General features: G+C 43.4%; 1 protein-coding gene across 1 annotated transcript in view; it reads right to left on the reverse strand.

The window, feature by feature from the left end:
* Nucleotides 1-14,013, reverse strand: part of LOC137439711 (corticotropin-releasing factor receptor 2-like) — a 318,876-nt gene that overhangs the window by 195,873 nt on the left and 108,990 nt on the right. The window contains exons 7-8 of the mRNA XM_078786781.1: nt 9,054-9,207; nt 7,240-7,300 (exon numbers count right to left, since the gene is read on the reverse strand). Coding sequence (XP_078642907.1) covers nt 7,240-7,300; nt 9,054-9,207 — 215 coding nt within the window. The remainder of the gene's footprint in view (nt 1-7,239; nt 7,301-9,053; nt 9,208-14,013) is intronic.

Raw genomic sequence — 14,013 nt, forward strand, 5'->3', positions numbered from 1 at the left:
ACACCATGTAGAGATGAGGTCGCTCTTATATTTCAGCTTGCTCTGGTGTTGCCTCACTGGTGAGCAAACAGGACCAGTTTGCAATATTTTTTCCTGATGCGCTCTTCCTTCATGTCATCATCGAGTGTTCTCACAACATGATGGAAACGTATCTTGCTGTATGATTGTGATACAGAATGTATTAAAGCAAACACATGGTTGCTGTCTGCCTCACAGTCAAACATGTGCCGATCCAAGGAAGCAAATGTAGACCGACCGACCTCAGAAAGGACAGAAGTGGAAATTGCCACTCTTATCCCACTTTCACGAGGCATTTTGCCATTGCTTACAGCCAGGAGCCTCTTGACACAGCGTTCAGTCGCCTCACAGACACGAACAACACTGTGCGAGGGAACTATGAGGCCACCCCTGTTCTTGGTAACAATCAGGCTGTACATTGGTGTGGTTTGCCATTCTTCGTTGTTACTGGTCAATGCAGAAAGACATTGGCTACACTTCAGAGTCTTCCTCACCATCCTCACCACATAGCCGGCAATATAGCCAACACATGACTCTGTAAAGATGGAAAGTTGCTCAAAATTTGGAATATCCGCATAGTCGTGGTCCTCTTTTGCCGGCGATCTCAACTCCAGGTCGTATCGTCTGGCCACCAACATGTCGTGACTCTCGTCAGGCACAGCCTGCTTTGCAACGCACTTGAAGGAAGCCGCATTCAGGATTCTGGTTGAGTCCTGTGCAGAACAGTTCCCACTTGCAGACTTGATGTCATGTCGCATCAAGAGGCGCTTATATGCGGCAACAAACTGCCGGGCCGTTGGGTTATTCCCACTTCCACATGCAATGCGGACCGCTCCAAAGAAAAGTTCAATGTGGTCTTGGCTCATTTTGTACGTGAGCAGGTATCGCAGGGGAGATGAGGCAGGTTTGACATATGTGAAATACAAAATTTTGACACTCTCTATGCAGATCATGAAACCAATGAAGGGGGTTTTCAAACGCGTATTGGTCATAACTTGACCATTCATGTTTTTGATGTTGGACAAGTAACTGTAGGCAGTATCCAGGAATGGCAGGAAAAGTCCTTCTCGTGATGTCATGAGTGGTGCCTTGTAGTTTCGTGCCAATGGATTGCGAGAATTTAGAATGTCAAACAGTTTGTCCAATGTTTCAATGTATTGGCAGGTAGCCTCACTGCCCTGAAATTCTGATAGTTGCAAAGTGTCCCTGCAAAACCGAATTGCATCTGCCACACTAGTGCTCAATGTCTGAGCAGCTGTGTCCACCTTCATGACATTGCTCTTCCACTCGATGTGTTTCCGGGAGAGCTTATTTCCCAGACGCAAGCCTTCCCTCTTCTGCAGATCAAAGAGTGCCTGGATGTATTTCCACGCGATGACTTTTTTGTTGCCATCCTCCATCATTTTCATGGATCCAAGACAGTTTCTTGCAAGTTTAAGCATGTGACATGCATCGAGTACAACACAAATTTTCTTTTCGGGATTTGCTGGGTGGGGAAATGTTGGTTTCACATTCTGCGGCGTGATGTCGGCACCTAGCTCACGTAACATTGTCAAATGAGCGGACGGTCCATCGCAAGTTAAGGAAACCACCTCTGCACCGATATCATGCAATTTTAGTAGACATTGTGTCACCAAATTCGCCTGTTCCTTCCCCGACAATCCATTTATCATAAAGTATGCTACAGGCACTTTCCAACTGTCATTCAGCTTCCATTCCCCGATTCCGATTCCCCGATCGACGTGGGAGCCCCAGCTCCTTCACTAGCAGACAAGACAGCCGGCTTAACGTTCGCCAGGATGATCAGTCGCCCTGCCCGTGAAATACCAGGATCGGGATTCGTACCAGGACCCTGAACAACTTCCTGCCCTACCTACTGCTACTGCGAAGTGGGAAGGCAATGGCAAACCACCTAGTGCTGTAATTTATACAACCCTCATTTGCAGTTATTGGCATCAGATAGCTAAGGAAAAATAACAACTATTGAACAATAAACTTCCAATTTAGTTGCATGTTCGAGTCCGGTGTATTGTATTACTTGCCCTGATGGATGTGGACGAATGTCACAATCGGCTTCCCAATATGGCCGCCAAGCAACTTCCGCTAGCTTCAGCCGACAGCCGTCATTGGCTCTCCAGTTTATTATATACCTCCGTGCCTCGTGAGTGTGCCAAAGTCTGAAGCCTGGGCCTATTGTCAGATGTGCTTATATCCTCTTTATTTATTAGACATCCTACAGACGCAAATGAACACTCGGTTTACTCTGCACACGTTGCACATCACGTGCAGCAAATTTCACCTCCCTGCACCTTGTATTTATTATTTTTTAAACGCTTCTGTACACCACCCTTGAGGCTCGGTTTGCAAGCCACCGTCTACAATTCCAATAGAAGAAACATAATTACTCTTTTATGGAAAATGTTTTTCGAGTTTGTTTTATCCTCAAAAATAGACCGTAGTGAACATACATTCGTGTTAAAAGATTGGCATTTAAAACCTAGCCTTATGAAGGGGGACAGACATCTGTACAAACACACAAACTGACAATGTGTTTTATATGGTAGATTATAGTGTCAGGATACTGTGCCAAAAAAAGCTTGGAACAAAGAAAGCAGAAGATACACAATAACAACAGATGTTTTCACAAGTACTTAACAAGAAAAGAGCAATCAGAGATTGCAAACCCTCGCCAGGATGTATTTTCAGTGGTTTTTAAGGCTTTTGTGTTAAAACAAACATGGCGACCGAACCACGTGACCGATGACGTCATCATTATCATTTATAAAATTATACAGGTGGAGTTGCACCTATGGTGAAAAGGTCCTGTCAATCGGACCAACGGTCGCAGAGAAAATCATATTTATTCTGTGCGGACAAACAGACAAACAGACAAACAAACAGACAAACAAACGGACTCAAATGCAAAACCCTCTCGTCTGGCGAGGGTAACAAGTACGAGGGCAATCGAAAAGTCGAAAGCATGCCAACTTTTTTTTTCAATATTATGTTCTTCGATTTCAAAACACTTGCTCCATTCTTCCTTCAAACAGTCTATGCCAAGTCGTTTCAAGATTGCCCTTTCAGGCATGCCTCGGTGGCATCAGTCAGTTCCTCATTGCTGGATTATTCGACAGACATGCAGGTGGCATCCCAAAATTCCGAAACAAATAATAGTCAATGGGGTTCAGGGTCTATGCTGGATGGAAGGTGATCCAGCTGTTTGAAGCCACACTAAAGAATGGCCAGCTGCACAACATGGGCCTTGTATACAGGAGCACTGTTGGCAAGGAGGAATACAACTTTGCTCAACATCCCTCAGCATTTGTCCATAATGGCCTGCTGCTACATATATATTTTCATCAGGCCTATTTTCATCATATTTCATCATCAGGCTGACATAATGTTCCCCTGTGATTTTAGTTCCATGAAGCATACAGTAAATCTTCAGGATTCTCTTAGCATGCCAGGAAATTGAGGCCATGATCTTGGCAGTTGAAGATTGGCCACTAAACCTCTTGGGTGTCAGTAATCCCTCATGCTGTGATTATGTAGATTCCAATTTGGTTTCAGGATCATAGTGATGAAGCTAGATTTCATCATCACTTACCAGATGAGTGATTAATTTGGCTGGATCTGCACTAACCATTTCTGTAGCTCGCACAGAATGATGATGCAAGTTGTTGCTGTCCATTGCGACTGCTGAGGTTTCAGGGGACTCGTCTTGGCGAAACCTAATTGACATGCCCAAGTGTTTGTGCATGATGGTGGAAATGCTGTCTTGACAAACTCCAAGGTCGACAGATATTTTACAACCTAAATTATTCATGCCGTGACTTGGGTAACAATTTGTAAGTTGATCTCATTGACTGGGAATTTCAACTTCCAGGCACTGGCATCCATGTTTAAACTCAGCTGCCAATTTAGCGAATGAAGAAATATGAAAGAAGCATCTTCACGATACACCAGTGGATTACTTTGGAGCTGGAACCCTCTTTGCATTAAAATTTTCCAACACCTCGACGCTCAATGTCTGTAAAATCCATTATTTTGTGTCATAGTAAACTTCTGGATTATGATATCAAACGGATCAGTCTCTTGAATTTCTCGGCCTCATCTTCAGCCATGACATCTCTTCAGCTGACCATATAACAAACCTAGCCACCAAAGTCAGATGCAAAACTGGGCATCCTCCATCATTCCAAGTGTTTGCTTGGAAAATCAAGGTTACAGTAAAATCTTGCCGTCTGCGTAATCATGGTCTGCGATTTAGTCAGGTTCACTATGTTAACAAATATAATTTGGTTCAGAATTTTGGGAGATTAGCAAACCTGTACATTTTTGGAATCACCAGAGCATAGAGAATCCGAAAATCAATGTTGGCATTTGCACAGACACCTGCATGGCCGCCATTTTGGATTTTCAAAATGGCCGCCATAAAATACATATTTTGCGCGATCTCGGCTTCTAGTCAACCTAGAGACTTAATTAAATATGCTAATCCTATGTTTTCTGGGTCAAGGAATGCAATAAAGGCCTCAAAATAGTGCTCAGGATTATAGAAAAGCAACAAACAAAGGTAATTGAAAACCATTGTCTTTATATTTTGTGATATAACTGTATTACATAATACATGCTATTGCAAGTCCTTTGAAGTTATAGGTATGGGTTTATAAAGCTAGAAAGCAGCCTTGTTAGTATCAGATTGAACTATAAGTCCTATACACAGGATCTACTAGGTCTATACCGTTCAGGAATATGCTTTTACAGATCTTCATCACTGTCCTGAGTGTCATTTTCGGCAAAATTAATTCGCAAATGCCAACATTAATTTTTGGATTCATCATGCTCTGAATATTCCAAAAATGTATAGTTTTGCTAATCTACCAAAATTTTGAACGAAAAAACATAGTGAACCGGACTAATTTCACGTGTCTGCGCTTAACTTTTAGACACCCTTTCCCCTCCTCCGCGCCGATAATTCTGTGTACCCACGGAGAGAGTGAAGTCCTCTCTCCCTTAAACTCATTCGGTTTTCATAAGTTTTTAAACACTTTCAATTTTTGGATGAAAGTATTTTCCTTAATTTAACATTACCTATTGAATTAAACTACTGCACAGTATAGCCGAAAAATAGACCAAATTTTGAAAATTTACATTCTGCATCTTCTGGCATCAGTGTCTTCTGGCGGCTTATTTTTAGCAGTTGGTGACTTGCGGTCCAAAGCATTTTTTTGTGGTAAAACTTTGGATAAACTATTATTGCAATTATTTGTTTAACCATGGGTCGATAACGTCCATTAAGTGGTGCATCTGCTGAAGGGCAGAAGAAAAAAGTGAAGAAAGTGATGACATTAGTGGAAAAAGATAATCTGTGGGTGTAGTGTCTCCTGGGAGATTGATCGGCCATCTCCATATCGTGTACCTGTTCAAGTTGAACTGACTGGGGCTACTCATCAACATCTTCATCACAATACTGCACCGCACTTTACAGGTACTCGAAGCAGAAAAGCCTTCTTATTTATGTTAAGTGTTACTCAATTGTTCCTATTTTTGGTTCACGAGTTATCAAGTGACCACTATATTCGTCATTGGGTGTGCCTCTGCCTGTGTGTGTGTCTGTCTGTCCGCAGAATAACTACCCGATGATATCATCCGATCTTGATGAAACTTGGGTGGGAGGTTGATATCATGATCTAGTTGTGTCCTGCCTCGAGTGGGCGTATTGCGCCCATTGTGGGCGGAGCGACACCCGAAAAAGATGTCTTTTTCGGGGGTAATCAATTTCAAGCCACATCTTCTCCGAGGGAGTTGGTGGAATCTGACAGGGGTTTCGGTATTTGGTTCGGCCAATGTCTTGTGTCTAGCCCCACGGAGCTCGATTTTTCATTTTCGCCCCAAGGTCAAGGTCACAAGGTCACGAAATTTAGAAAAGTCGATTTTTGATGGTTTTATTACATTGTTCGCTTCCTGATAGGGTGAAATGTCGTACATGATCTTATATTATCACATACATCATGAAATAAAAGTTTTCCAACAAATTTCAGAATCTTCGACCTTTGACCTTTGAAGGTCACAAAGGTCAAATTTTCAAAGTTGTCAGAATGGAACCGAATTTTCGGTATTGTGTAGCTAACTAACTTCATAACATTGCTCATTGAGCATTGTCATTGAATACCGCTCGCTCGTGAACCATCGTCGTCTCCTGACTTGTTCTATTAAAAGTCTTATTTTTAAAATTAATTAAAATTAATGATTTTTGGACTTAAAATTTAGGGGGCTGGAATTTATCTCATTGACTTGCATTTTATAAACTGTTGCCGTTTGCGATTTCACGATTCGCAGAAGTTTACAGGAACGTAACCCCAGCGGAAGGCGAGGTTTTACTGTACTCTCATTCTATTATACTTTTGCCCAAAGCTCAATTGAGTCCTGCTCTCCCATATGGACAAGCACCCTGGCATCATATATGTCTCTTCGGGACTCTGTGAAATCCAAAACTATAAATATTATTGGAATCTCCTGTGATGAGGGCGAAGCACGTCTGTTGCTGTCATATCACAGGAAGGTTGGTGGTGCCACTGCTCCAGCCTAGCTCCTTCTGCTCTCTAGACCCTCCGGCCCTCCTGCGAAACTTCACTATTTACATGTTATTCCAGTAATCTGCTCATGGCCAAACTCCCAAAATTTCCCTTACTTCTCCCAAATGTGGAACTGGCTTTCAGAGGCCATTGTATTCCACTCTTTCATTCAGGGCTTTAAACAAGCAGTGCACTGCCATCACATGTCAACATGCCCCATTCTTACCTACAATCTATATTACTGCCATTGTCTTTTCTTATCCCAAAATTCTTGCTTGTAAGCTGCTGTCTTTCCACCCCACATCTCCCTACCTTCTTACTGTTCATTCATTCCTTTGCCTATTGTGTTGAACTGTTTCCATGCTCTCCAACTGTCAGTTCATATCCAACCAAGTTCAGCTCCAACCTTCATCACCTTGCTCTTCCATGAGCCTCGATCTTGGAAAAGAAAAAAACGTCAAAAGAATGAAACGAATGACATATAACAAGCACAAGATCAGGTTAATAATGCACAAGATCATAGCCCAAGGGTTCCAAGGAATACCCTACCCCGATAACTTTTTAAACGCCCTTTTATAACTTTGTAATTGGGCATAAGGAAATTGAGTTATCAAATGCCAGAGTAGGTAAAGTTGTCACTTACTCTTTGTTCTCATAATGTTGTTTCATCAGAGCCCAGATGGTGATTATGAGCACTGGAATACCTGAAGGAAACAAAATAATATAACCAACATTAGCAATTAAATAATCTTGAGAGAACAATTGTATATATCACCGTAGTCTCCTGATATCAAAGTGATAGATTCCATGGATTATTTGTTGTATCCAAAATTAATTATGCCATGACCTTAACACCCCTTCCCACTCCACCCAACCCCAGCTTCCCCACCCCAGCTTCCACAACCCCAACCTCCCCTGACTGACCACCAAAAAGATGAAAAAATAATTAAATGGCATCCCCTAGCATTAAAGACTCATGAGCACCACATATTGCCGTAGCATCACACGTCATTCCTCTTTCAATTTTTTTCCTTTAAATCGAACCAAATGCTGCATTTTTCCTTATTATCCCCATGCTTTAAAAAAAACAAAAATGGAAGGATAATATTGTAAATGGATAGCTCCAGCTGTCTGTCTGTCTGTCTGTCTGTCTTTTCGTCTGTCCGTCCGTCACGCTATCTCCTCCTAAGGAACTAAATGGTTGTGCAGAAATTCACCAAACTTGGTAGTTATGACCACTACATGGCAATATAGTGCAGCAACATTTTTGGCCACATGCCCTGAGGCCGGGTCAAAAGGTCAAGTACCCAAAAACATTATTAATGTATATGCAATCAACATTGGGGAACGCATGAAATATGTAACAATTTTTTGGATTTGACCCCTGGTTCATGTCCCAAGTGATGAAGACTTAGAGTCACAAGGGGCAAAACAAAAAAATTTAACTCAAAATTTGATATTGGATCATTCCTGGTGGAACTTTTTGCCGTGTTTTAATTTTTATTTTGGTGGAAAGCGTTGAGATTTACGATGACATGCCATTGACTTTACTCTAGTTTGGTTTGATCTGCAGTTACTATTTGGCCATAACTGTTCAATTAACTTGACATAATAAAGTTATAACATAATTTCTACACAATGGCTCAACAGATTTTGATAATTAAAAAGTAGAAATTATCAACAATTCACTGTCCATTATGAGTTGATATTCGTTCCTTAAAATAGGAGCATTATCAGTGGTGCTCTATATCTCCAACTTAAAACAAGGGTATTTATTTCATTCAGATTTTCATATTCGAAATAAATTTTTACTTGAACTTGTCCATTATAATAACTAGCAACGGTACCCGCCCTATGGGCGGGGCTCAAATATGGAAGCCCAAATGAAAAGGCAAAATATCAGAAATTGAAGGCTTTTTTATTTTAAACGATTCATATAAACATCCGTTGAATCATACCACACGCAAATCATCAAAATCTAAACAGTACATGGCACCCAGTTTGAAAAAAGATTGAACTCTGCAAAACGGAAGTGGCCGCTACACGTCTTTCTCAGTCGCACGTTTATGTGTGAAGAGTGCGCGCCGAATCTGTAACACGGAAGCGGCCGCTACACCTGTTTCTCAGTCGCTTTGCACACGCTGCTGTGTTACTTCGGAGCCACACGTTTATATAGGATGAGTTCGTCAGGAGTCGATCTACTCTCTCCTGGTACGTAGAATAAACAGTATTTGTAGAATGTCAACAAAAGCCACATCACTGTTCATATCAGTAAATATTATTCCATCGTGTTTGGAAAAACTGGAAAATTGGAAAAACAATATATTTTACTCCAGGGGGTCCCAGAATTACCCACCCAAAATATCGTTGCGATCGGTTCCTCCGTTTTTGCGGTACCTTCGAACGGACAGACAGACGGACATTTGGTAAATTATAGTAAGATAAAACTATGCTCACCCCAGCCTAAGCAGAGAAAGAGCCACTTCCGAAACTTGTCCGTAGAGTAGGTCATGACAATGACTGTGTGCAGATAGCATCCTTCCACAAACATCCAGAAGAAGTTGGTCACTTGGAAGTAGTTGAACACTGTGATAACAACGCGGCACCAGATCTGGGGTTGAATTAGACATCAAGAAGAAAACATATTCATCTTTCTTTGTATTTACTTTTCGCTATCAAACTTAACACCACAAATGTGTTTTACAGGGGTGTTTAAATAGCACTAGACCTAATATCGACCTGATTCTTACATTATATGTAGACCGACTTATTTTGTCTGAATCATACAAAACTGTCATAGCCCATCAAATATGAGTAGAATTTAACATAGAGCAAAGTCGATTGTGCACCATCATCAATCCCCATGCTTCCCACCTAAAGCAATGTTAAAAGACAGCAAAAAGTTCCCCCAGGAATGACTTAACATCAATTTTCCTCCTCCCTCCCCCATTTTGAGCCCTGTGACCCCAAGTCCCCACCCGAGGCATGAACGGGAGGTCAAATCCAATAAATCATTATCTATTCCATGCATCCCTCAATGTTGATTACATCAACAAAGTTTCATTTAAAGAATGTTTTAAAATGTGTCTGTAATTGCATTTTTTGGTTTTTGACCTCCCTGGGAGGTGAGGCCAAAATGACTACTCTTGCACCTTCGTGTCATGTGTTGATCATAACTACCAAGTTTGGTAAATTTATGCACAACCGTTGAGGAGGAGATAGTGTGACGGACAGACGGACAGACGACGGACCGACAGACAGCCGATTACAATATCCCCCGTTTTTGTTTTTTTTTCTTCAAAAAGCCTGGGGATAACAAGTGCATTTTACTATCAAAACACATTTAACATATTTTTGATCACATTGAAAAAAAGAAAACACCATGAGGAAAATGTTATTGCTTAACTTTCTTTTCAGTTTTTCCCTTTTATTTTCCCCTTATTACGATAAATCGTCAGCAAAAGCATTTCTACTTCAAAAAAGTTGGATTTCTCTCAGATTGTTTTGCAGATTGTTCTCAGATTGTTTTGCAGATTGTTTTGCAGATTGTTTTCCGATTGTTTTGTCAGGTAAACAAAATAACAAGATGATTTACAAAAAATAGCTCACATTGTCCATTCCGATTAGCAGTTGAATGATAAATTGAAGAACGATACCAGTTTTGACAGTTTGAGATTGCTTGAAAATTATGTAACAAAATACCTGAGGATACCTTGGTGCATGGTGCACCCATGGTGCACCACTACAAACCAAAGCCGGGGTAAGTGTTATATTATGTTGGCAATTGTTTATGGGACACATTGAATTATTGTTGCTTAAACAAATCCCCCAACCTCTGACTAATCTCGCAAAGCTGCTATACATTGCTTCAACCCATCAACCAAAATCCTGAGTTGTGCCACCTCCACACATTTCCCGCAGTAAAGACCCACCACCACCTCTCCCCCACTCCCCGTCGCCATCAACCCAATACAGCAAACAAAAACACCCATCACATTGTTTATAATCACTCATCGATGATGCATGGATGAGTTGGTGCAGAGACACTACAAACCAAAGCCGGGGAAAATCGTGTCAAGGTACAAGTTTTATACACACAAAGAAGTGAGGGCCAATCGGCGAATGAGTTTGTAGTTGATCTCAGACGTCTGGCTGAACACTGAGTTTGGTGCAACACTGGACGAGATGCTGAGAGACTTTTTTGTGTTTCAGGATGATGTATTGGTGACCGGACGGTCAGCCCAGGAACACCTCCAGAACCTGAATGAAGTGCTAAGCCGTCTCTCCAGTGCAGGCCTTCATCTCCGTCATGAGAAACCGGACTCCTACCCATAACCACACCCAACTCGGTATTCCATCATAGAACATGAAGATTAACTCCGTATTCCATCATAATACATGAAGATTAACTCGGTATTCCATCACAGAACATGAAGATTAACTCGGTATTCCATCATAGAACATGAATATTAACTCGGTATTCCATCATAGAACTTTCTTTCTTCCTGCCTTGACCAATCACTTTCTGGTTTCTGACTTCCGTTTTCCGGTCCGGTCGTGAGAGGACGCTGGCGTCGTTTGCTCGCCGCTTCTCTGACTGGACCATTGTCCGTGTCTTGCTTTCCTGGTGGTCGTGGCGGATTTATGGCCATTGAGTCTTCCTCTGCGCGGTCCCGGCTCTGCTCTGCTGCTCCGGGCTTCACCTGCTCGGCTCCATCGCTGTTTCCTCGGGCCCACTCCCGTTGGTTGTGTCGATTGTTTCGCCTCCTCACCCTTGGCCGCGTGCTCGCTTTGCCTTCGCTCCTGCTGGCATGGCTCTGCGGTACTCTGCCGCAAGGCTTCTCCTGCTTAAAACCCGCTCCACCCCATCATGCATCTCTGCAATCAGATCGAATGGACTCCTGCGTCGACCCAGGTACATTCACCGTGGCTCCGGTCGTAAGTTTGTTTATTTACAATCAGGTCACTCCATCCCCATCCTCTGGTCGGCTCAGCGCACTCCCACTCATCGTCCCAACACACCTGGTCACAACAACGCACAAAATCGCACCTCCTGTCTGCGAACCCTGGCCAAATCACCTGGATTCATACCCGCCGTACAAAACAACATCAAGCTCACCCTGTTCAATACCCGGTCCCTCAACAACAAATGCCTCATCCTGAACGACTACATCCTGGAAAATAAACTGGACTTTCTCTGTCTCACTGAGACCTGGCAACAACCACTGGACTACTACACGCTCAACCTCACCACACCCAATGGATATTCTTACATCAATAAACCACGCTCGGAGGGCCGAGGTGGTGGAATTGCCGTTATTCACCGACAAGACATCAAGACCAACCTCATCTCCATCTCATCTGCTCCATCATTTGAACACCTGGCTTTTAAACTCTCTGGTCACACACAGTCAGTCATGGCTGTTGTCTACCGCCCTCCCAAACCACACCCATCATTCCTGTCTGACTTCTCCTACTTTCTGACCCAGCTATGTTCCCTCTCCCCCTCAATCCTCCTCCTTGGTGATTTCAATATCCACATGGACTCCACTGACTCCACGCTAACCACTGACTTCACTGATTTACTCACCTGCTTTAACCTCACTCAACATGTCAACTTTCCTACCCATAACCGTGGTCACATTTTGGACCTTGTCTGCTCTACTGGACTAATTTTGCACCATCTCTCTGGCTCCGACCTCACTCTCTCTGACCACCTAGCCATCACTCTGACCATCAACATCCCCACCCCAGCACCAAGGCATTATCGCACTATCAACTTCCGTAAGCTAAACGCTTTTTCACCTGCCTCATTCTCATCGACCCTCTCTGAAAAAATGTCCACTTCTCCCTTCGTTGACCTCCACACCCCTTCTGACCTCACTGACTACTACAACCACACTCTCTCTTCCTGCCTTGACCAAATTGCGCCTATAAAAACCAAAACAGTTTCTTTCACCCATTCTGCTCCCTGGTTTACCCCTGAGCTCCGCCTAATGAAAACTCGTGCTCGCCAACTTGAAAGACTCCGCAATAAAACAGGTCTCACAGTTCACTCCCAGGCCTACAAGGACCACATACAACACTATAAAGATGCCCTCTCCCGCGCCCGCTCCGCCTACTACTCTCAAATTATCCACTCTGGCTCCGGAAACCCAAAAGCACTCTTCTCTACAATAAACAAACTCCTCAGCCCCCTGAACACCACCACCCAGTCATTCACAATAGACAACTGCATCTCCTTCCTTTCATTCTTCCAACGCAAAATTGAAAACATCTACAACAGCTTGACCACCGCCGCACCCGCTCCCCCTCAAACCACCTGCCCCCCCTTATCCTGCCATCCCCTGTCTCAATTCTCCCCAGTCTCCCCTACTGACCTCTCTGAACTCCTCATCGGAATGAAAACTGCCACCTGCACTCTTGACCCCATCCCCTCCAGCTTTGTCAAGGCCTCCCTTCCTGCTCTTTCTCCACTTATCATTGCAACAATAAACTCCTCCCTGTCTACAGGCATCGTCCCACCATCCCTCAAAATTGCTGCTGTTACCCCCATTCTGAAAAAACCTGGACTAAACCCTGACACCCTAAATAACTTCAGACCCATCTCCAACCTACCCTTTCTGTCAAAGGTTTTGGAACGCGCTGTAGCCACTCAACTCAAGCATCACCTCTCTGCCAATAACCTGTATGAAACATTCCAATCCGGATTCCGGTCCAACCACAGTACTGAAACTGCTCTCCTCAAAATCACCAACGACCTTCTCCTCTCCTCTGATGCTGGCAACCTCAACATTCTCATCCTCCTCGACCTCAGCGCTGCCTTTGACACCATCGATCACACCATCCTCCTCACCCGACTTGAAACCACCTTTAACATTACCGGCACTGCCCTCTCTTGGATTAAATCATACCTCTCTGACAGACGTCAGTTCATCTCCATCAATAACTGCAAATCCCCCACTGCTCCCCTCCCCCAAGGTGTCCCCCAAGGTTCAGTTCTTGGCCCCCTCCTCTTTATCCTTTACCTGTCCCCCCTCGGTCACTTAATCCACCGTCATGGTCTCCAATTCCACTGCTTCGCCGATGACATCCAGCTTTTCATCTCCACCAAGTCCATCTCCACCGCCACCCACTCTATCCTGACAAACTGCATCACTGAAATAAAATCCTGGCTTCAAATCAACTTCCTCAAACTTAACTGTGATAAATCTGAAATAATCATCATTGGCCCAAAAACGCTCACCAAGTCCACCCATAACTTTGCCCTCAACATCGACGGTTTCCCAGTGTCCACCTCCCCTCACATCCGGAATCTTGGCATCATCTTTGACCAAACCCTCTCCTTCGACAAATACACTAAACAGATCACAAAGACAGCCTTCTTCCACCTGAAAAACATCGCCCGTCTCCGTCC

Source organism: Myxine glutinosa, chromosome 1 (genome assembly GCF_964187855.1).
Source record: "Myxine glutinosa chromosome 1, kmMyxGlut1.1, whole genome shotgun sequence".
NCBI classification, from domain to species: domain Eukaryota; kingdom Metazoa; phylum Chordata; class Myxini; order Myxiniformes; family Myxinidae; genus Myxine; species Myxine glutinosa.